Consider the following 23,696-nt stretch of genomic DNA (forward strand, 5'->3'; position numbering starts at 1 on the left):
GCAGATGTTCCCTGAGGTTGAAACCTGTGGCCTGTCCGATCGAGCGGTGAACGTTGAAACCGGTAGATCACAACCCAGTAGGGGGTGTCTTGCTTTGCGAGAGTTTCCCCCGATGACCTACATAAAACGTTCATCCCCCAAATGTGTGAAGTGATCGGTTTTTGGGTGCCGATGCGACGAAGGAAACCCCATAAAAGCCGCCCCAGTTCGGTCGTTTTTTCCCGCGTATACACCGCCATGGATGTAATGGATTTTGGCCTCCTGTGGAATGTACCGGTGTGGAGGGAAAAACAAAATATTTCCACTAAAATCAGAAACGGTTTGTTTTGAGATTCACGCTCGCGCACACACAGGAATTGCGTCTTGAGTGGACGTTGTGCATTCTACCCAAAATTGAGCCATGATCCTGCGCCAGTTCCGTGAAGGCAGGCGTGCATTTACTTTACTACTCGTCCCGAGCGAGCTCGCACAAGCACAAGATGGAAAAGCTGCGTGTTTAGAATCCGTTTACTGTTGAACACCGGCGTCGGGACTCCTTTTTGTACGCAAACAATCCATCCTGGGTGTGGGTGCAAGCGAACCCAAGATGCTCGCTGCACCGGAAGTAAGCGCATCGGTTACGAAACGCATCCGGGAATTGCACAAGGCACACCTTGGCCGGGGGGGGGGAGGGGGTTGTTTGCTTTTGCCCGTGCTCCCTAATCGCTAATGCCCACTGGAAAGCGACGCTCTAACAATGAGTTGTAGTACACTCGAACACCACCCGAGTAGGGCAGGTTGGTGCATACAAAGATGCAACGTGCCCGGAAGCTAATGCTAATGGAAAGTTGTTTATGAATGCCGCTTGGAACCGGCTCGGGTACACATCCTTACAGTGTGCGCGCTGGAGAGCCACCAGCCATTTTGTTTATTACATTTGCTTTTCCGCGTCGGAGGGGGAATTTAATTCTAGGGCACTATTTGCCGGTTTGTCGTCGGTTTTGGCTCGAGTCGTATCCTTATTTGACTTTGCATTCATGGTGATCGTGCTCCTGCTGGGAGATTCTTTATTGAATGGTGACAGGTAAAATGTTCCGCAAAAAAAGCGATTCTATGCCAGGAGGCGGAGTACTCCTTATTAGTTGGAGCCATAAATCGATCATAAACGTGACGTGAGTGAGAAAGATGAGCGTTTGAGAGCAGAAAAAGGACGAAAAGGAACTATAATCTATATAACCGATTGTCCCACAGCACGAACGAACTGGTGGCCAGCTGTTGAAGCACTCCTGCCCCGGCCTACTACTCATAAATTAGCACACAAACTGAAATTAACTCCTGTTAATTTTCCACTGCAGTGCCATAAATCGTGCGTCCCTTCCGAGAGGATGGCTCTCCGACGAGGTGGCTGCAGAAAACCGATACTCTGCACCGTTCCGTTACGTTTTGGCAGGAACGTTTGGTAGCAAAAATAAAAAAAAAGGAACGTGCCAGCCAAAAAGGACGATTCCGCTCGTTGCTGGCATCCGTTTGGCTGCTGAAAGCTGAACATTTTGTCGACTGGCTCGTTCCGTACGCTCGGCTATTGCACTTTTCGATCCGTATCGGAACGGTCTCGTCGATGAAATTTGCCACCGGAAAATGGGGAATAGGTGTAGGTTTTTTTTTTTTTGCTGCCTTTTTTGCAGTTTCATTGTGTGCTTCCACGAGCTCGGAGCTCCGCACTATCTGGCGGTGGTAATTCGATACATCTATGGTGATTTTATTACAGCCCTTTTCACCCGATGCGATGTGTATTTTTCTATTTCTCAAAAAGGTTATTCGAGTGAAGGTTATTTCGATGCTGCAAGAGGGCTTTGGAGGTTTTTTTTGTCTACTCTCCGTACACCACGATCTTCGACTGTTTGCTGTGTTGGTGATTGGCTTTGTTTAAAATAATCATTGTGAAATTGTGAGTTGTTAATTTTCCCCTGACATTGAAACGCTATTCCACAGATTCGCCTGCTCGAAAGCGCAAAAATGTTTAATTTATCGTGAAAAAGCACGTTCCGGCCACTCGAGGGCTGTCATGATCCCGAAAAAAAAACTCAACTTTCATATTCCGTTCGATCTCCACGCTCCACGGTGGTATTATTGCTGCTCAGCGGCGCATTCTTGCCGAGGGCGCAGCGCAAAGGGCTCTCGATTCCGTTATTCAACGCTTCTGAGCATCCTTGACATCGGGGCCAGGCGACACCCAAAGGGCTCTGGTCTTTCCTCGAAGTTCCAATTCGTTCGGAAACGGCCGCGAAACCCCGCGGCGCTTGAAAACCAACCGCGCAGGCCAGGTAGCCGCTGGGTTCCAGGGAAAGCATTAACGAAAAAAAGGGAACCCCAAACCATCGTTTAAGGGTGAAATAGGTAACAACACCAACTAAAAAAAAAAAAGCAGCGTACGGAATGAAACACACACTCCGAATACCGCGCCATCGGTAAACTTGTCCTGTGCAAATGGCGCTTCCTTCGGGGTTCCTTCGGGCAGGACATGCGGCCCGCAAGCAAACAGGTAGAAAAGCAAGGCAAATAGCAAGGCTCCGTTCCATAATGATACCTTCCACATCGAGCAAAAGGTGCATGTTTGAGGGGTTTTTTTTTCTCATTTTCCACCGCTCGAAAGGAACAGCTTCGACCCTCAACGACGGATGGTGGCTAATCTCGGGAACCATGCTCCGAGCTTCCCGGGATTCTAGCATGATCAAGGGATGGCGATGATGATGATGACGATGATGATTTGGGATGGTTTTTGGACGTCCCTTTCAGCAGGCCATCGGCTTCCATAGGAAACGGAAACTCTAAAGAAACGCAGGACTCAAAGGCTGACGGAAAACACAACCGTCCGAGCCAGGGGTGATAAGCGCTTGTACTGTTTGTATTTGCTATCTGTTTGCTTTTGCGCTCCTGCCGAAAGGTTAACGACAGGTTGACCGAAGAACCTTTGCTCGGGAAGGCCTATTTCCGGTTGGTTTGCCTCAACAAAACCCAGGAAGATCCTGGCCGGGTTGGACTCGCGCTGGACCGGCGTAAAGCATGCTAAAAGCCGAAAGCCAACCCAAATCATTCATTACGTGGATCGGGGAGGCGCACAACATTTGCCAAACGTCCTGACTTGGAATGCATGGCCGCGTAAAGTTTGCTACTGAAAATGGGAAACATTTTGTACGCTCCACGAGTGCCCACGCTACACGCTTTCCGGCGTGGTGTAGGAAAAGTTTTCCACTTTGTACCGGCACTGGTTATGCATAAAGTTTCGCCCTCTCGCTCGTACGCACGCACGGAGGATGTTCGGTATTGGCATTAAATAAAGCTTTTCGCGCCACTTTGCGGGCCGTATTTCACAATCATCTCATTTATCTGGTCGTAAATAAAATTCTCCCCTCGATGGTGGCTCGGATTAAGCCATCGGATTGGTGGCGTGGCGTGCCTCCTGCAGTCTTCGAGCGGGTGAAATCAGCCAGCAAACGGTCACACATTTATCAGCCCGGTTGGGCGGCTTTTTTTTTCTCTCTCTCTCTCTCTCTCTCTCTCTCTCTCTCTCTTCCAACAGCAAAGATCGATCGACCCGCATAATCGGCTGCCATTCTATCGCATCCTCCGGGTTGCATCGCTAACCGCCCGTGTGCATTCCTTATCAGCCGGTTTGCATCTCGTGCGATCGCTGGCGGCTGGGAAAATTGCCCCGAGAAGCGGTTAAATCACGCTTTTGAACAGTGTTCCATTTGTGAGGGGTCAGAAAGTTTTAATATCCGGCACATGCCGATGCCGATGGGTTTCACATTAATTTTCATTTCACCACGGCCGATGTTTGATTACTTTACACCTTTTTCTTTCGATTCGAAAGCACCAGCCAGGCTCGTCTGCTTCTCGCTGCATGTTAATGCAACTTCCCAGTGTTCCGAACGGAAGGTTTCGCAGAAGACGTGAGCTCATTTTGCGGCACCTTCGCACCATCACCCAGCACGTGGCCAATTCGCGGCGCAGCTTGAGCAGGGAAAAAGAATGCACACGGATCTTGGTGCCAGGCCAGCTGGTGCAGCGACCGGTTTCCACGTTCGCTTTTCTTTCCGCGACCAGCACACGGTTGTACATTATGCAATCAAAAGTCAGCTGTCGGGGGAGGCGAGCGCAAACTGACGCAACTGTGCGCCTACGCCAACAAATGGGGCCCGGGTGGGATGTATATTTTGGAGATGAATATGCGCGCTTGTTTGATTATTTGTTCGGGTGATTTTTCTTTTTCGTCCATTTTCACCGCTCTATGAGACGGCATCAAACGCGTTCCGCTCTGAAAAACGGGGCTTCTAGACAGCTTCAATGCGTTTCTTAACGCCTCGGAAACCACGGCATACGCGTTCTTGGAAGCGGTTCGATTTCGTCACAAATCTCACTCACTCAGGAAGAGATCAATCGACAGCTTGGCCGGGGAGTTCTATGATCTGTGCTGCACTTGCTTCACACATCCGGACGCCGCATCGGTTAGATTAGAACCAGATCACGCGGCATCATCGTTTCGTTTGACATTTTTCTTCCCCCAAACCGACTTCCTGTCACTGGATATGCCATCCGGGGATCGTTTACGCGCTGGTTTGTGGGCAACATCCACGTTTATATCCGGCACCGTGTCTGTAACCGTGACCTTCCCACTGGCACTGGGTATAATTCCCCTCGCGAGGTCTCCGATAGTTTTTAGGTAAAATAAACTTCGGAGGCATTCTTTTTTCCCTCCCTAAACCGAATGACGCTGATTACTGTTAACAAGCCATTGCGTATAGGGCCTGAGAACTCCCGGTGGCCTTGAGACATGGCCCGTTTGGTGTGCCACCGGGAAAGGGTTGGCTGTTTGCTAACGATCCGTTAAAAGGCTTATTTCACTGCCATTAATAACCCCATACGAAAGGTTACACAATTTGTTCGAAATATTCCATCCCTAATGTCCTGGGGCTGTAACGGACAGTGGAAGCGTGCTTTAACCCTTGAGGGAATGGGTGTTGTGTTCCAAACGCGAGCTGAATAATCAGAATAATGTGTTACACTTCTATACTTCTTGCAATGGGAGCAAGCAATAGAATACATTTGAATAACAGTCAATAGGTATTCAATCGAAAAGCCTTTTTATTGGCTTCCCAGTATGTAAGCTAATTGAATAAATATCCGTGTGAATTTTCTTGGAAAATGGAACCAAGGATCCTTTTTAAATATTTAACGCAAAACACATTAGCTCATTAGTCGCCAAACAATCAGAATAAAGTGTTAAACCGGGAAATGTTCATCTAGAAATGGAGCAAATACTCATTCTGAGAGATATTGTGCTGAAAAGATGTGTGTAAGGGTTTTGTAATATCCCATCGAATTCCTTTAAAGTCCTTCCAATCGATTACTCTTTGTACTTGCTTCCCAGTATAGAAGCCAATCGAATAAACATTCATGGAAATGATCTCGAAAAACATCCCCCAAAACAGGACCCCGACAGGATGCTATCCTCCAATACCCAACGCAAAACTCTCTTGGCTCATCGGTCGCTAGTCACGCTGCTCGAATGCGACGTTATTTGTGCACTGTAAATGTAACGATTTCCCTACCCAACCGGCTGTGGCGTACATTCAATTAAATTTCCTTTGATGGTTGCCCTGACGAAAGTAAGCCCCCCGTGTATCAGCCCGCAACAACCGACCCGAAGCATGTCGCTTTGATTTAAAACAGCTCGTGATTCCGTCCCGATTACGAATAACCACAAAAACCACCTCGGGTTTGACTCGTCGTCTCCGTAGCGACCTCCATCGTCGTTCCACCAACAGGAACAGGATGTGAATCATCCTGATTGAGTAGCGGCTTCCAAACAGGCAACCGAAGGAACCGAAGGAACGTAAAACTCGCCTACCCGCGGGGGGGCGCTAAATTCGGAAATGTATTAGCTACGCTCCGTCGCCAACAACCATCGGCTCGTCTGCTCCGTGCTGTTGTCTGGTCACAAACAACAAGTAATTTAACGTATCCTTCCTAAGGCAGGCATCCCCGTCGTGTGTGCCAATTGCGTTTCGCCCTCGTTCGCACGCTGGCTCGAGCCTGCAACCCAACAATGCACAGTCTGTCTAAATATTTACGTTTTCCACTCGTGTACGCGCCATCGGTGGGTTCGAGGATGGGCTCATCAATGACCTGGCTGCCGATGACCTCACGCTGACACAGGAGAGCACGCTGGGTATAGATAGCGAGCATGCTGAAGTGCCACGTCACAAGCCAGACCCGGCCGAGTTGATTTGCATCTTATAACATTGCCATACGGTGGAGCTTGTTTTATTTACTGGCGTTGTTATGCGATCGATACCCCATCATGCAACGGCAGTGGGGGTGAAATACACACACACACACGTAGCTGGGGACTTCTCTAACCATCTCCGACCACCATCGACTGTGATGCATCGTGTGCTGCATGTGGCTCGATTTTGTGCAGCTTCATGCAAAAGGCGAATAACGCACACGGCATGATTCGATACATCCTGGAAAGGACAACACCAAACACACACATACACACACCGACAAGCCACGGTTGCACGTTTGGCTTCGATGTCGCTTCGCATCTCTGGTGTCCCACGATGAGGAAGAGTTGATGGATGGAAAAATTGGCTACAATGCTGACTGTAAGCAGCTTAGCATCCCTGATCTGCTTAGCAAAGGACGCGAACGCTGCTCGACCTCGCACGTCTCGCACTTTTTTCGGTTCTGGCGGCCATTATCGTTTTTCGTCGCAGCACCGGAATGTTGGCCACCGTTTGGATGCGTTTGCATGAAGCCACGTCACCACTCCCGAAACAATCAAACCTGAATCTGTTCAAGCCAGATCCTTAGCGAACGACGAACCACGGGTGTGCTGATGATGCCAAAAGGATGCGGATGGGAGCGCCAATTTTCATGCCTCTCTCTCTCGCTTTTTTTCCCCGTGCGGAAGAAGCGCATCCGTTCGCTAAGCTCATTGCAGAAAACGGGGGTTTTGCTTCAACCACCATCAATAGCGTCATTAGATGGCGTACGTGTATTCACCGTTAAAGGATGCTTTGGCCTTGGGTTTTTGGAACGATGAGATCCGAACGAACAAGGTTCCTTCCCCGCCATGTCATTTCGTTGTGTTCCGTCAGGGATGATGATGGTTACGTTTTTAGCAGAAAACAATGCTCCGTTGCGATGAAAGCGACGCTCGACGGCTCGCGTTTTCCGGGAACTGCCTGAAAGATCGTCGCTAATCGTCGCATCTTTGTGTTGTGTGGAAATGTTTTGTTTCAATTATTTCATTTTTGTTGCTGGAAAATAAACGCGTACACACATGTAGCAAACAATTGCGTTCTAATAATGGCGTATGTTTTGAAAAAAAATGAAGAAAATTTCACAAATTTGTTTTAAAAATAGTTCATTTACAAATGTATATAAACAACGATCATATAAAGCTAACCTCTGCTTTCATCACGCTTGATAGCAGCTTACTTATCGCGATTCCAAAAAGTATAAACAGGTCAATGTAAAATGGCACTTTATGTAGCTACAATAATACCCATCCGTTACACCGTTACAGTCTATGTTTTGCATCTTTGGAAGATACCGTTGAGCTCCTTAAAAAAGCAGGCCAACAGTCCATCATTATCCCGCCCACAAGAACAAGGAATGAGCAGTTCAATTCCGTTTCTTTTTCGCGTCCTGTTTCCCAACCACAGCCGGTGGCTTCTTCCCAGCGGCTGGCGTGTTTTTTAGCTTCCGCTCGTGCGTTTTCCTTAGAATCACCTGAATCAGTGTTGCGAAAAGCCCCACCGGTATCAGCACAATTATCAGCACTATAAAGGCCACGTCGACGACATGCCGCGGCCAGAACGAGAGATAGAGGGCGCCACTGCGCAAGTAGTCAACTCCACCGTCCTGTTTCAGGACGTACTCGATGTAGTAGAGTGCCTTCTCGAGCGGTTGTTGAGGCTGTTCGCGGAACTGCCGAGAGGCTCTCATAGACGCTTGTCGGAAGCTGAAAGAAAGAGCATTATATTGTTATTATTTTCGTACATTCATCTCAAGATTCTGCTTCTCATTCAACATACCTAGAATCCTCGAGCATCTGGTTGATCGCATCCAACACCTGATCCTCGGTGATGTTGCGATAGTCCAACTTCAACCCGTAACCCGCCTCAACGGCACGATTTACGAGAATCTCCTGATCACCAGCCAGTGGCAGGCCCAGGATCGGTTTGCCGTAATGCACCGTTTCCATCATACTCAACAATCCACCGTGTGTGATGTGTAGTCGCACATTTGGGTGAGCCAACAACTGCTGTTGAGGCATCCACGGACCAACGATCACGTTCCCGGATTGCTTCGGTAGCGTTGCATTCTCCCACTTCCAGATGACCAACACCTGACTGAGTCGACCGAATGCACCCGTAAATGCATCTCGCAGTTGTTCGGGGAAATCCGCCGATCGAATGTTGGTGCCAACGCTGAAGTACACCACACCACCCTGTGCTTTCTCAACCCAATTGATCACGTCCTGCGAGAACCCGGTGTTCTCGAGTGGTCGAATATGCGCTCCACCAATAGGTACCATGTTGGGTACGTACGGTCTAGCGAAATTGATCACTGGATGACTGTTGACCAACACCAGACTCACATTGTGGATGAGATCCAACAGAGGAGGTAAAGCCGATCTTCGACCTGTGAAGTGCCGCTGATAAACGGCTTCTTGCGCCGGCAGATACAGGTACTTGTAGTTGAACTGCTCGCAGATCGACACGAACGTGTTCCAAACACGCTGCACCAAATGCATCCGATCGGAGTACCCAAGTGAAGCGATCGGATTGTACGCCGGATTGTGCGGGTTGGCTACCATCTCGTTGGTGTACTTGTTGGGAGCAGCTGAGCTGTACACGATTGCCGGCACGCCGTAATGATAAGCCAACCTGTGGGGCCAAATTAGACCAGCTGGCGATAAGATTGTACCCTATCGATTACCCCTATCGGTCTTATCCGTACTCACCCGAGCAGGCTCTCGCACAGCACCTGATCCAGCAGCAGCAGGTCGAAGGTCTCGGATGGATCGCGCAGTAGTTCCTGCAATGCAGGATGTCCGAGCGTGTAGTCCGCAAGGGCCGCCGTCCCGTAGATGAGGTTGGTGTTACCGTAGAAGCTCGATTTGTCACGCTTCGTGAATACGTTCGCGTCTAATCCGTAATCTTTCGAAGGATTGGTGACACGTTTTAAGACCGTTGATAAGTCGCATGCATTTGTAGCAACTACCTACCTTCGATGTGGCTGAATAGCCCTGTGATGCGTACCTGTCGGATGTTCTCCTGAGAGTATTGTACCTCGAATGGGCTCACGATGGTCACCTAGGGATTGAGTGGAATAATATGCGTGAATTTGTGTGGATAGGAAGTCATCCTTTCTGCGTTTGCTTACGTTGTGACCTCGGGAGGCTAGAGCCTCAAACAGCACCTGCCCGAACATGTAGTTTGTCTTGCTGGTGCTGGGAAATACGGCCAGGATCTTCGCTGCGCTGGCCAGACTAGTCAGCAAGATCATCACTAACACCACACCAGCAAACAGAGAACCGCAACCTGCGGCCATATTGCTGTGTTTCGACTCGCACGAGGATTATTCACGCGCGAAACTTCGGATGTCAAACGTCTGCAGCTCCAACAACCGGTGTCAAAGCGCGCACATGTACTGACGAAGTCCGTCAGCTCACTCCACCGATAACGTGACGTTAAGGCGCACGCCTGCTGATAGCAACGACCTCGATAAGGCCGATTCGATTCGATGAGAAGAAGCCAAAAAACAACGCAAACCAAACCATCGAATTCTGGTGCACCACGTAGAGCATGGTGGCGTGGCGTTTGGTTCGGATTTCATTAGCCACCCATTCATGTGTGTGTTGCTGCCGGTGGTACTTTCGACGCACCCTAACCTACCGTGGATGCTGACGATGCAATGGGGAAATTCGGCGTCCCTGCCAGCCAGTTGCAGGTGACCTTGAAAAGGGAGATTTTTCCACCACCGGCGACGGTTCGTTCGAAAGGGAACTTGTTTCTGCGACACGCGTCAGCCTGCGTGAGGGTGGAAAATCGATATTTTTCGTCCATTATGGCCGCCGGTTTATTTGGCGAAGGGCCGTGCTATCCTTCTGGCGTGTAGTTTGCACTCAAACAATCACGTTCTCGCCGTCTCTGATGCAGAAGCGCTCTGTCGGTTGCCATGGTTTCCGTCCCGGCTCGATGGTTGTATTCGCCCCATTCGACTCATAAACCGAAATCCTGGCCCGAAAGGACCACACCGCCGCTCTGCAATCATGTTTGCGCAGACAACCGGCGTAGTTTCGCATTTACGCTCGCGTTGATGCTGCTACCCAGGGGACCAAACCGGCGTTGGATGGTGTGGTGAATCGAATTTTGTCGCAATCATCATGGAGCAACCGTGGAACGTTTCAATTGGGAGCGCTGTGCATTTATCCTGCCAAGGACTTTTTTTGTTGGTTGTTTTTTTTTTGCTCCTCGAAATGAGACGAGTGGCACTGGCACGGCTTGACGTGGGCGGTTAACGTTTAAACATGTTGTTTTTATAGTCATTTTCCCCTCGGTAGCGACGTGAATGCAAATGTGAATGGGGAAAATTCGCCGGTAGCGTTTGGTTGGTGCTGCACCCTAGCGATTAGCTTTGCGCTTTATGCGTCCAATTTAGGGACGTTATTTCATCAATTTATTGATAAGTTACCTATTCATTTGCAGCACCCCTGTTTGGCTCTGAAAGGCTTGTGAATTCTACGGCGGTGAAAATTAATTCAGTTAGGGATATGTGCACGTATGTACAAATATATGTCCGCTGGGAGCATAATTAATATCGTGTGGGGGTGCAGTTTTTTTATTGAAAAGACGATCGCAGTATCTAGTTCAATTTTGCATGAAAATTTAACTCTGATACAAATTAGATTCTTCTGTCTCGAAAGCACTTGCTTTAAAAATAAACATTTAACTTTTTCACTTGTTTAATTAAATATTCTAAGGAACCTCAGATAGGTAATTGTTTCAATTTAAAATCATGTTTAGTTATTTAGAGTTTATATGTTGCAATGTCTAAGTATTGTGTAAAAAATTGTTTAAAAAACCATTATATTATCGATCTCAAGAATACCTACTTTTAACTTCTTTTACTTAAAAATAAATTGTTTTACCACCAGAATGACCAAAGGTACTGTTTAAAAACAAGGAAAAAATCACCAAAATTCTTATGCATCAGTATTAAATCACCCATTATCATCTTCATATGTTCCAGCTTCACTCGGTTTGGGTTTGTATTGCATAATTTAGACCATCGCATGTTCTTGATCAAATTACCAATTCAATGGCGATCCATCTACACCATAGCGCCTGTTCGCCTCGCCTGATCGGGTGTCATCTTTTGTGTCTCAACAATCTGTCTCGTTTGACCAAACTCGTGCATGCATAATTTGGCAGCTTTCGTCACAACAAAACCCATCGGCATGAGCCCATGAGGCCAGTTTCGCTCACATATCAAGTTCCATCCCAGGTGCACAGTTTGAACCACGATCGATCGACCACTGAACTATCGAATTCGCAGCGAAAGTTCCCCGAACTGAGGCTCGCTGGAAAATCCCTACCGGGTTTGTTTGACCAACGTTAAGCCACCAGTCGGTGCAACGCAGTCTCTCTCTCCCTGTCGTGGTCAGGGTCTGACCCCGAGCCGAAAAACGCATCAGCTGTTGCATCCCGGTTCCCGTTTCACGGTATTTATGCTCGCACCATCTGTCACAGGGTGTATTCATCCATTCTCGCATTGTTCTCGGACGTTCGCTCATGCGTCTCATTGGAGGTGGCTTGGGCATGGGTCGATCCTCGGGACGATGATCTTTACCCACCTGGACGGCGGGTCGGCATTTACAATTACATCCGCGCACACATGCCAGCCCTCGGTGAGTGAGAGAGGGTGTATTTGCGTCCTAAACATCGAGACAAACATCGCTGCGGGCTATTGGGGTGATAATTGCACGAACGAACACTCGCTCAAAGCGGTGCTCAGGGTCCCTATGTGGTGCTAAGACTCGCAGCAAACAGCCGTAATGCCATTTTCACGCCTTGTTAAGGTCTTCATCATCGATTGGTCATTGTCGAATTTTACTTCTTGTCTTGGAGACCTTCACCAGCGCCGTTTAGTGATATTACTTGCCATTACCATCGATGGCCGCCCGTTAAAGTTCACGTGAAAATGCTAATTTAGAATATCCTGCAAACAAGCGGTCAGGTCGGTGCACCGGAAATGGTGTGGTTTCCGCCCAATTCCCTATTACGAGAGGGAGAACGTTTTATCAACATCCTTTCTGGCACTGGACGGGAAAAGTTTTCCTGCCCCCGGCATCAAGCCAAGTTTCGTTCGTTCGCTTCATCACCCAAGGAGTAATCGAAACAGCAACGGAATGGAAGTTGTTCTCGTTACGGGCTTATCCCAGACCGTATGTGCCCGATTAGGCTTCCCAGATGCCCCAATTCGATGCCACAGCATTCTTCCGCTAGCACATCCTTGTACATTCACGCTCAAAACGCAAGTACTGCAAGCCCAACTTTTCTTAAGCCGCTTTTTCCCCCTACAAACAGACCACCGAGAAGGAATAAATCTTTCATCCATCAACCGCCATCGTCAGGACGAATGGACGTTATGGACGTCCCAGGATCAGAACGGCGTCGCACTCCCAGGAGATCGCTCCTTGCATGCTTTTCTTTTCCACGGAACGCCTCTACGCTGTTCACCGGGCTTCGGTAATATCGAAAGTTTGTGAGCCGATTGAGCCTTTCCTTGAGCAGAACATTGATTTTCTTGTCGATATATACTTTTTTTCCTTCTTCTAAGCACCGAATAGCCTTCGAGGCGTTTGCTCCATATGGTGCGCGTGTTATGGGAAAAGTTTAGCCAACGGTGAATCTGATCGCTAACCAACGAGATTTATCTCGCACGTTAAGGCCATCTCCAAGGATTGAAGTTTGAGTTTTTTTTCCATATTTGACAAAAACACTCCCCCGATCAAATTGATCAGGATAACGTTGTGAAGGATGGTCGACCAATGTCAGTTCATTCTGCTTGATCTAAATCCATCGCGCACCATCGCGGACACAATGCTCTTCATTCACGCTTAAAACCAACGAGACTTCTCCTTCAGCCTGTGCGGCCACAAGCGGGTTTTAGCGGCCTACTCGTTGAATAAACCATCACCAGGCCACTGTTTTGCTGATTGATTCGAGTTTACTTCTCACCGAGCAGTTCACTCCGGTCCTTGGTGGGTCGGCAACACTGCGGACGTGTATAACGAACACTGAAGCACAATAAATCTCTCTGCCGGCAATTCAACATGACAGAGAATGGGATTTATTATGTACATACCAAAAACGCCGTGCCGCAGGGGTGCTGGCGTTCACAAAATACTCCACCGGGAGCCACGCGGGCCGAAAGAGCTCGTGTTTTTCTCATTACAATCCGTGGCAGCACGCCCCGCGACCAGTCGATGGGAAAATGTGAAAAATCACATCGGAAAAACAACCGAACCTGTTGTGCACGACGAGCAAAACACCGAACAGCGGCGCTTGGGAGCATATTTGGACACCACGTGCTAGCCACGGTGCCACAGGGCATTATGGGCTCGTACGGGAATTTATTTCAGTGCAAGCAGTTATTAAGCCATTAAACTAATGGAGTCGTCGGTTTGGATTTGCTTCACTTCTGTACTATTGTTCCAACTTTGGCCTGGTAAAAGTGGTATTTTTCGTCGTATGAACTCAAGCTGTTACCGTCCTGCAGTAAGTTGTTGCATTGCAACTATCCAAATTATTACCACTGAATTTTTCATGCATCTTTTGTGCAACAGTGGTGGGTTTATGGAAGGGTTGTTATCGTTACTTAAAAATATCGGAAACATATTACGCCCATCTATTTAGGCACCATTAAAACAAGCTGCCACCACTAAAACTGCGATAACTGATATCGATCGAAATGTCGAATGTTTACCGATAATGCCCCAAACTTTGTCCCTGTGTATTCGTACGCTCAGCCCTAACGATGTCAGCTTTTATGTTCCCATTCTCGTTTGGGATAGACATACATTAGGCATTATGCATTGGGGAACCCCCTTTCGATGGCTCCTGTGAATGTAAAGCTGTTCGGTTGCCATCCCACCAGCAACCAGCCATCGAACTCCGAGCGCGTTTATTACGTGCACGCTTGGTTGCTATTAATGTTCATTTTATCGCTGCCCGTAGGTACTTAACCCTGCAGCGAACTGCATTCGCCCCGAAACGTGGAGTACGAGCGCGGAAAACCAACCAAGGACCTCTTCCAGCGCTGCTGCCGGCGGGTGCAGAGAATTTCGAGCCGACCACGGGCCATGGATAGCGCACCCGGAAAAGGGAGCTATAAAATTTTCACTTTCTTAATTTTCCTCATCGCTTTCTTTCGTGCTTCGGTGCCGTAACCGTGCCACTTTGTAGTCTCGCCGTTGGCAAAGGCCACGTTTGCTGCAAACAATGCGCTCCGGTGATGCACTGGATCTTGCTGCCGCCGGCCTCGAGTGCAGCCAGTGTGGGTGGGTTGTTACCGGAAGATTTACGATGCTTTTTCAATCACCCAAAAGCCACATACCCATATCAACGGGTTTGGGAACGGGTTTTTACGGACCGATTTTCGGAGGCGAGAAGTGCAATTTGTCACGGACTTGTTGCCGTTTTGCCGGGTGCTGTCGGGCTGGATTTGAATCGAGGAAAATCACAACTCCACACAATTGGTGTGTGGGTGTGTGGGTGAGTGGTTGAAGTGATAAGCTAATTCGAGGGGAAAGTGCGTTTCCGGGTGTTTTGCATCCTGCCTGTTGGACAGTGTCCAAAATGTGGCATGAAAAATGATTGATGATACGGTGTTTCGTTTTCAGGAATTAGTGGAAAATTGCATATATCAATCAAGCAAGTGGGCTAGCTAGACAATCACATAAATCATTGTAACAAATACTTTTCTTGTCGTGTTATCTAAAGAAAGCAAAAACGGAGAAACAAAATTTTATACTAAATGGACTCCAATTCCAATGAGTACTTAATGCTATATTTTACTGCTATTTCAAGTGAATATAATTCTTTCGTCAAATTAATTTTCCCATGTTTTACGACCTACACTGGTGCCCTTGTTTTGTGTTGCAGTGCGGCCTTTCCTCGACAGTTTTCCTTCAGTTGCACCATTAATTAGATAGCGCCGTTCGATGCGTTCGTTGCAATGGGGAAGTGCAGCATACGCTACTCATCTCGCATCTATCATCACTTCAGGCGGTTCAGATGCGGCGCGAAGAGCGTCACTGTTTATTTACTTACACAACTGTCACTGTATGATTTATTAATAGAAACCCGACGATTTCCTGGTTCGACTGCACTTTTCATTATCGCTCGCAAAGCATCGAGCTGCATTAGGCCGGGTGACTAAAATATGGTTCCGTGGAATCGCGGTCGACGCTTGTCTTAAGTATGGCTGAGTGCGGGAGCGTTTGTTCAGTGTCGAGCCTCCATTTCCTGTATTGAACACGCCAGATCGAGGCATTGTTTTCGGAGTGTCATTGCGGTATAGTTTATGAATAGAAGAAGAAAACACAGTTAGTGCACAGGATTGCCGTCAGATGAAATGACGATCGAAGCTGAACATGTAGAACCTTGAGTATGGTTATGAGTGCCTCCCAGTCGGCATTAAAATGTGCACTTTGATTCATCATTGCCACCATTACCATCAGCTAACAAATTTTCTACTCATATAACCACAACGAGATGCATAATCGAATTTTGCATTAATATCATCATGTAACATTGTCCTTAATTTTCAATGCAGATTTTTCTTTAAACCCTCGGCAAGTAATTTTAACTGATTTCACTGTTGTGTAGCTAAGTTCTTATGTATGAATACAGCGATGTGGTAAAAATTAAATGCATAGCGAAACATGTTCTAATTTTCCTCTATGATAAGTATTAATTTACTTGCTTTCCCTTGTGGTTCACTGCATTAAACATGCACCATCTTACCTACAAATGGAAGGAACGTTCTCTGGTCTGAAATAATTCAAACAATACAAACTCAAATTACAACACTTTCTGTTTCGTACACTCTCCATTTCATATTTTCGTATAATATGATACAAGAGCAGAGCATATATCACATGGTTCAAATTAAAGCATGAGAAAAAACTTCCACGCAAGTTGTAAAATAAAATTCACATACGAACCGCTGCTTCCGAGTGCTCCTAACAAAATTTCGTTGGCTTTTACAATAATGGAGTTTTTTTTCACAACCACACAGAACAAAAACCCGCCCAGGTTGTCGTGGGCATATTTCATATTTCCTGAATTAGATTTGCGAAATGAAATTCCCCTTTCATATCGTGCTCTTCTCCCACTGTCGGGTTGATTCAATTTCCGTTGCTGAATTCGTTGCAAGCGAGCGAATAAAAACTGCCTTTGAATGCTTAGAACGCCGTCTGGAACTGTCATTTAAAAGCATATGAAAATTCAAACTGTCTCGACTGAAATTCGCCCCTGAAAAAAAGGACCGCGCAACCTGGCCGACGATTGTAGCTGTAAAAAAGGTTAATAAAAACATTAGTGTCCTCGTGTCATTTCATCATAATGGCACCACCATCCGCTTATCGCATTTTACCCCAATTCCGGCCGGAAACTACAAACACGTGCACCCATTTCCCAACGAACTTCACTCCCTTCTAAGCAGCTCCCACACGTAATCGCATCCCCAAAACATCCCCGTGTCGTTTAATTAAGTGCAAATGATGTCATAACGCCGGTGCGAAGCTCCCATTTTTACCGCAATTTCTCATGTTTGCTGTCCACGGTGCAAGGAAAAATTCGGCGAACATCCTTCCGGCAGATGGGGTTTGGTGAAAATGTTGCCCAATTTCACCCGGCCAGCTTATCTACCGCCATCATCCGAATGATGCAGGTCAATAGCATTTGGCTGCGGACAAACTGCGGCTGGTCACGGGACGCGTCTGGTTTTGGTGGAGGCAAACAAACGGTCGGCTTGTTGGCTCGGTCCTGCAGCCGTAAATACAAAGTGTTCATTTCGAGCGGCTTCAGAGTGCACGTAGTTGGTTCCATGCGGCACATGTGAGCCCGTGCGAGGGAGCATATTTAAATTAGAGAAAGAGCCCACGTACCACGAGCATAAATCCAAACAGTGGCCCTTGTTTGTTGGCATGTGTTTGGAGAACGCACCCGAGACCGAACGGTGCAAGATTACGATCCGAGGCTGTCACATGTACAGGCACACGCACACGTCATGGCCATGCCGATTCGCGCCAGACATGCTAGCGTCATTGAAACTGACATCTCCTGAGCATCACCGGGACTGGCGACTTATCGATGGAAGCATCTCCTGTGAGTCTGAGTCTCCTGAGAAGTGATTTGCATCAGCAAAGTGAGCCCCCGCAAGAGGTAGACCAACTCCTCGCATCAAACCTCAAGGTCCGGACACGTACCGGACGTAATGATTTACAGCCGCTTTTGGCGACACACTCGTTGGCATCCATCGGAGCGTGAAAGGATGTTGTCGATCCGTTGAGCTACCGTGCAGTTTACAGCATAAATCGTACCCGGCTGTTTGTGCCAAATGAACAAATTGTCCCGAACTTGTTGACTTCAAACACTTGGCAGCGAAAAAAGGGTTTTTGGAGAGTTGTCAAAAGCATCTGCGCGCCACACCAGCGGACCGGACCACCTGGTCGAATTCTACAGCGAAAAAGGATGATGTATTTGGCCGATTTAAAGCAAGAAAAAAAATGTCAACATTTCGAGCGCTCGTCTGCAGATTCTTTCACAAATGAGCCACGACAACCGAAGATGTGATGCGTTCGGGGAATTTTAAACACTCACGCGAAAGAGACGGTTCCCTTTTGGATGGTGGGATGTGTTTTCCCGCAAGATGAATCATCACAAGCATACTTCTGCTGGCGCGTTACATCGATGAGCCAACCAAAAGCCAACAGAGCTTGGTCGATGAATAGCTGTGAAAAATAGTTCGGTTATTATTTATGCATGGTGCTAAAAATATCTATGCTCCCCTACGGCTGGCACGAGCATATTCACAGGGCTGATGTTGCAGCTGCAGGGCAATAAACGGACCCGACCGATGTCGCCAATGATCGTGACAGGACGACAAGACTTTGGACGGCACACTATGCCCACTGGGGAGCATTTAACGCTTGTAATGTTTCCGCTGCCCTATGAAGGGCTCGGTGCATAAACATCGAGTCCTAGTGGCCGTTGCAGCGGGCGGTTGCATCACTGCCCATAAGCGTAATAATAGATTTCATGTTGAACAGCAGCGTATCAATATTAACGACGATGCAGTTCTCGATTCTCGGGTTGGTTGTGAAACGTCTTGGTCGAGCCATGTGGAGATGAAAATCCATCGCATGGCTTCGGATGAGTCAACTGGTCAGAAAAAAAAACCCCACCAGAGAATCACACAGCTCACGATCTTTACAATGCTGCTGCTGCTCTGGCTGCGTTGTGTGGTGATGACGTTTGGGGGTGAAAAAAAAACTTTTATCAAACCCCATCAGGCGTGTGACCGACCCTAGCAAACCCTTGGATCCGTACCAAGAGTCCAATAAAATTCGAATCAAACAATTAACCATCAACCAGCCGAGTTCGAGCCAGGAGTGGCGACGACAGCAGCAGGTCATCCGGTTGTTGATCTTTGCCAAGGCGGATTCCAACCAAAGATAGGCTTCAATTGGCTATGGATCGCTTTGACCCTTTTTGCTTGGGGTTTGGTTGAAAACGAAAAACGAAAAAAAGTGAAAAATTCGAGCTTCCCTTCTTTTGTACTTTGCCGACCGATGAAATGACCACGATGCATCATCAATTATCTGCTGGACTGGGTTCATCCAGACGGCTTGGTGTTGGTGCCCTGACCATGGTTTCGTTTCGAGCCCAGCAACGAGTGCAGCATTCGGTCGAGAAATGCATCTGCAAGCATGATAAATATGTTTTCAGGTGCGCATGGTTTATTTGCAACGTTACAAATCAATTTCAGCCCTCAGCGAGTTGGCCTCGTTTCGCCTTTCATTTCCCTCCGGTGCAGCTTTTACACGTGATTCGGGATACCTTCTCGCGTGCACGAAAGAGCACACACGGCAAAACAAATAATCCAAACACACCCCCGATGGCCAATGGTCTAGCGTAAAGCCAGGATTAGCAGAGGGATTTTCACCTCTTTTTGATTCTAGTGCCACGAGACGCCAGGTAGGACACTTTGTACGCTTTTTTGTTTGTAACTCAAGCCGCCCCGAACTGGGAGCTAAAACAACAACGCCTCTTCTCGTGTAACAATGGCTTATGGTTGGGCTAATCCCTATCGAAGCAATCAGGGATTAGGCAAGGCCTGTGGTCTGAGGAGAAATAAGCCAGAAAATGGCTGTTCTGTTTGAGCAGCGAACGATCAGAATAACTTATTGGGACATGACAACACTTCAAGGAAGTGTGAACGGGCTCTCCTTGTAAGGAAATGGTTACAAGGATATCCTAGAAAGCGCAAGAGATGATATGATATTGATGTTTCGTGCACAGTTATAACAATAGAAGATAGAAAGGGAAAGGTTGGTAATTTATCTGATTTCGTATAGCTTTACTTTATTGGAGTAAAATAGCTAAATTAACTTGGTCCTTTTTACTGTTGGGATGCCTTGGGATTCCTTAGAATGCTCTGGATTTTCTCAATCATCAATCAAAAAATTGCTTTAACATCCGCCTTGCTCTCATCGGGGCATGGCTTCTTCAACTTTCCTCGGCTTTCATCAGAATCAAGAAAAGTTTCACTCACAACTTGTACCGTTTTTTTTTCAATCTCATTCCAGATTTTGCGTGCTTCCGTCGCTTACAAACTGCCTTAACGAGACCTTTCCGAAACGTCGGTCAGAAGTCCTGAAACAACGAACGACCCAGCAATACTGCCCAATCCATAAAGGTAAGCCAGCCACAACCTTGAAGATAAAGATGGCATTTTCCGTGGCCGGTCGCTCTTTAAACGAAACCGACACTCGCCTTCTCCCGATGGGTAATTGAATTGTCGCTTGGTTAGAATTTAAATTAAAAAATGCTCCTCAGTCCCGTCGTCGGGGCGTAAGCTCAGATTCGTCGATTGTCCGTCGACGTTGCGCGTGTGCCCTAAAGTACATTTCGAATGGCTCGGATGGCATTTCGAATTCTGCACCTCAACCACACGCCGTCTATGTACGTTCGGCAGAAGATTGAAGCTCTTTTGATCCTATTTGTTAGCTCACCTACCGTCCGTTCTCGAGCGCAACATTCCTAGACGAGCCGGGTTTTTTTTACGATCGCGTCAGCCTATAATTGACTCGATGCGCGTGCTTTACGGGCTGCTCATGTTTGGGTAATAAGGGAACGTATTTTACCACACCTTTACGCGACACTCCCTGGGGGACTCTGTACGGTCCGAAAGACCAGATTACTCATTGCCAATTCAATTGCCGCACTTGGTCGCTATTCGGCGTTTAATTGTTATGGCTGATTAAAAACTCGTAAAAGAGCAACACCGCGGAATGACCATCGGGGTGCGATGGATCACCGATTGAAGGACATTAAACGATGGGCAACATGTATGATTCATATTGGTTTCAGCAAACAAACGAAAGCAAAGGAATTTTTTAGTATTGAGCGTGTGATTCAGCCTCAAAAATCCGCTCATAAATCTGTGTGCTTTTATCGTTAGAAAAAAGTCTCTAACATTTTTTGGGGAATTTCAACCACCATTTCATCACACCGTACTTTATGTGACTCGACTCAAACTCGACTTCCACAATCACCGCAGCCCAGTAAAATAACAAAAGCCAGCTAATGAAGCGTGCGACAGAATAGAATCGAGAGAATTTACCATGAGCCCAGCTTGGTCTAGGCCCAGCTCAGGTCACTTGCGCAAAACGGTCACGTTCCGGAAGAAAAGATAGTACGGTTGCCCAACGGATTCCGGTCCTACCGTGACACGATGTATGGCATCACGAAATCATTCACAGAATATTTGCACCTCAAAGAGTTAGAAACGGTGAGGCTTCGTCGAGAGACTGCGATGGAATCGAGATTCAAGAACTCCTATACCATCGAGACGAGACGGGGGCACCACCGAGATCGAGATGAGAAACGACGTTGCGAAACTCACGACCCACACGGCGCGTGATTGTTTATTTATTAATTTTTTTTTTGTATTTGATCAAACCAAGCTGGCCGGAAATTAATTTTTCCCTCCTCACGCGGCACATGTGCATGTGTGCTTTCCGTCGTTTTAATTCAACATCACGGTGTTGGCGAGCTCGACCAGCGAAAGAGAGAGAGAGAGAGAGAGGGACATTCATAAATGCATATTTTATGCCCGCTGATTACTTACCCCGGTTCTGGGGCTGGTTTGGTCGCTTTCAGGGCGACATCTTGCAGACATTACACAGCCCGAGCCAGCCCATCCAGGTGCGAGAGGTTGTGTACATTTGTGGCTGCCCTGCGACGTCAGTCCACCATGACAATTGCCGATTGTTTTCGTATGCGTGTGCCGGTCGTTATGCTGCTGATGTTTTATGATTTGTTTTTTCCTTCGCTGCCCCACCGGGCCCCGAGAAAACATAACGAACCAAAACCATATTAAACCATGCGTTAAATTATATTAACAAATTTATTCACAACATTGGGAGCGAGAGAGAGAGAAAAGTGCATTGTTACGACCGATCATGGGTCGAGATGCAACGGTTCGTTATGTTTATTTGTGCTTCACGCGTGGTGTTTGAGAATTTTCCCGTCGTCCGTCCGCCATTTTTCGGAAAACGCCTGGAACCTCCCCCAGCCGAGCTGACAGTCAACGGTTCGGGTCATGTCAAACGCCAGCGTCCCAGCAGATGACGCCATGTGACATATATTTTTCCCGCACGGGTTTCGGGTGGTGCCTGTTGGTGCGTTCACCGGGAAGTCGTTGTCCAAACACATTTTTACCGAGTCTTTGCCAAACCCTTGCCCATGTGTCTGGTGTCTGTGCTGGTTGCTGGTTTGACTGTGGTGTTCGGGGGAAAATGCTAACGAAATAAAATTAATATTCTGCTACCACCAGAGACAGAGGCCGCATGTGTCGCTGTGCTCGATTGCACATGGTGGCTGCTTTTGATCGAATGGTTCATAACCGGCGGAGCAAAAAACAAAAAAATCATACACTCGCATCATACGCAAAGCAGCTGTGCCAGTACGGTGTCATTTTCGGGGTGTATGTGATTGGCTAATACAACGAATTTCAAGGCGATGTGATAATTTCCCGAGAAAATACCGCATGGTCTGATGCATGAAAGGATGTTTGATCTAATAGCAGAGTTTCGTATGATCTCTGCGTGAAGTAAATGTTTGTTTGATCTTGCACTTTAAAGGGTGGTTCAGTCAAAAGCACAATATCTGCGGTTTGCGAGATCAGAAGAGCAGCTCCATCAGTAAACTCCATATGTTCTAATGTACAAAAGGATGATCGCTAACATGTTTCGCAGATCTTAGCAAAATTGTTCTTCTGTGTATTGTTCCACAATGTTTCACCATCAACGAACGTTGCTTTAGAACGCGAGAAACACGAGAAGAGTTCGTGTTGCTATCGAACGTCTCCTTTAACTTCAGTTTTGAACGCAGTCGTTGAATCGAGGGTTTATTTTTTCTCAATAAAAAATCATTAGCAAAAAAGCAACTTCTAATGAGCAGCAAGTGTTTGCAAATGAAAATAACATCAATAGCATTTATCGTATTTTGTTATCGTTAAAGGTATCGTATTTTGCTTCGTTATGGTAAAGTTATCGTATTTTGCTCTTATCGCTAAAAACAAGTTTATCACAATAAACCATTTACTGATAGTGATGCATTCACAACGAAAATCGAAATGAGTATTCAGCGTAATTTTTTTCATCAATTTGAAGATATAAAAACAATCAAATTAAAGAAATAATAGAACGATTTTAGAGAAATATATTACATTACCTGCTTGGAAGTATACATTCCATGGTCGAGTGTTCTCTTCTCTCTACATTCTTTTCCAATACACCGTGGATTAAATACCACTCTTACTACTCTTACAATAGTCCTCCATCACACAGCACCGCTTGAGAGTCACCACCCGCCTGGTGGCTATAAATAAAAATGCGCCAATCGCGACAAAAAAAAGCGCCCAACGCTAAGACCCTTGCGCAAAACTTCACGAACAAATCCGCCGGCTTAAATCGCAACCCGACGTGACCGGAAGTGCATTCTCTCCCAAAGCACACCGTGCCCACTCACCTGCACCGGCTGGCGCGATGCGCGATGAGTAAAACGCGATTAGTAATTCCCAGCGAGCGCCACACAACGTCAACCGTCCGAACCCGGGACCGATGATGTTATCATATTTATTTGTGCAATCACGCGCATGGCACCGTTTCGTGGAAAATACGGCCAGCGAGTCAGCGCCGGGCCTTCCGCAATACCGAGCTGTTTTATGAGGTCCGGTTTTTTTGCCGCGGTTTATTAGCTTTTTATTCCCACCCACCACTCAAACAGGTCAGGTCTCTTTCGCCAACATTAATCAACCGTGGTTGTGAACCCTAAAAC

The 23,696-nt window shown here is 47.2% G+C and overlaps 2 protein-coding genes across 2 annotated transcripts in view; one reads left to right on the forward strand and one right to left on the reverse strand.

Annotated features, from left to right (window-relative positions):
- LOC128726206 (uncharacterized) overlaps positions 1-23,696 on the forward strand; it is a 93,872-nt gene that overhangs the window by 2,544 nt on the left and 67,632 nt on the right. Inside the window, exon 2 of the mRNA XM_053819999.1 lies at positions 19,940-20,049. The gene's annotated coding sequence lies outside the window, so the exon portion shown is untranslated. The remainder of the gene's footprint in view (positions 1-19,939; positions 20,050-23,696) is intronic.
- LOC128724455 (UDP-glycosyltransferase UGT5-like) lies at positions 7,675-9,609 on the reverse strand. Its single transcript, XM_053818179.1, has 5 exons — positions 9,442-9,609; positions 9,284-9,371; positions 9,020-9,215; positions 8,088-8,942; positions 7,675-8,014 (listed from the first exon to the last, which is right to left on the reverse strand). The coding sequence occupies exons 1-5, from the start codon at positions 9,607-9,609 to the stop codon at positions 7,675-7,677; spliced, it is 1,647 nt and encodes a 548-aa protein (XP_053674154.1).

This window comes from Anopheles nili, chromosome 3 (assembly GCF_943737925.1).
Source record: "Anopheles nili chromosome 3, idAnoNiliSN_F5_01, whole genome shotgun sequence".
In the NCBI taxonomy this organism is placed as follows: Eukaryota; Metazoa; Arthropoda; class Insecta; order Diptera; family Culicidae; genus Anopheles; species Anopheles nili.

Bases quoted from the DNA above. Each gene is read 5' to 3' on its own strand.
- LOC128724455 (XM_053818179.1), bottom strand. From the start codon at position 9,609: ATGGCCGCAGGTTGCGGTTCTCTGTTTGCTGGTGTGGTGTTAGTGATG. The intron at 9,216-9,283 runs GTAGGTAGTTGC...ATCCTTCGAAAG, and splicing joins GCTATTCAGCCACATCGAAG to ATTACGGATTAGACGCGAAC. The intron at 8,015-8,087 runs GTATGTTGAATG...TCTTTCTTTCAG, and splicing joins CAGATGCTCGAGGATTCTAG to CTTCCGACAAGCGTCTATGA.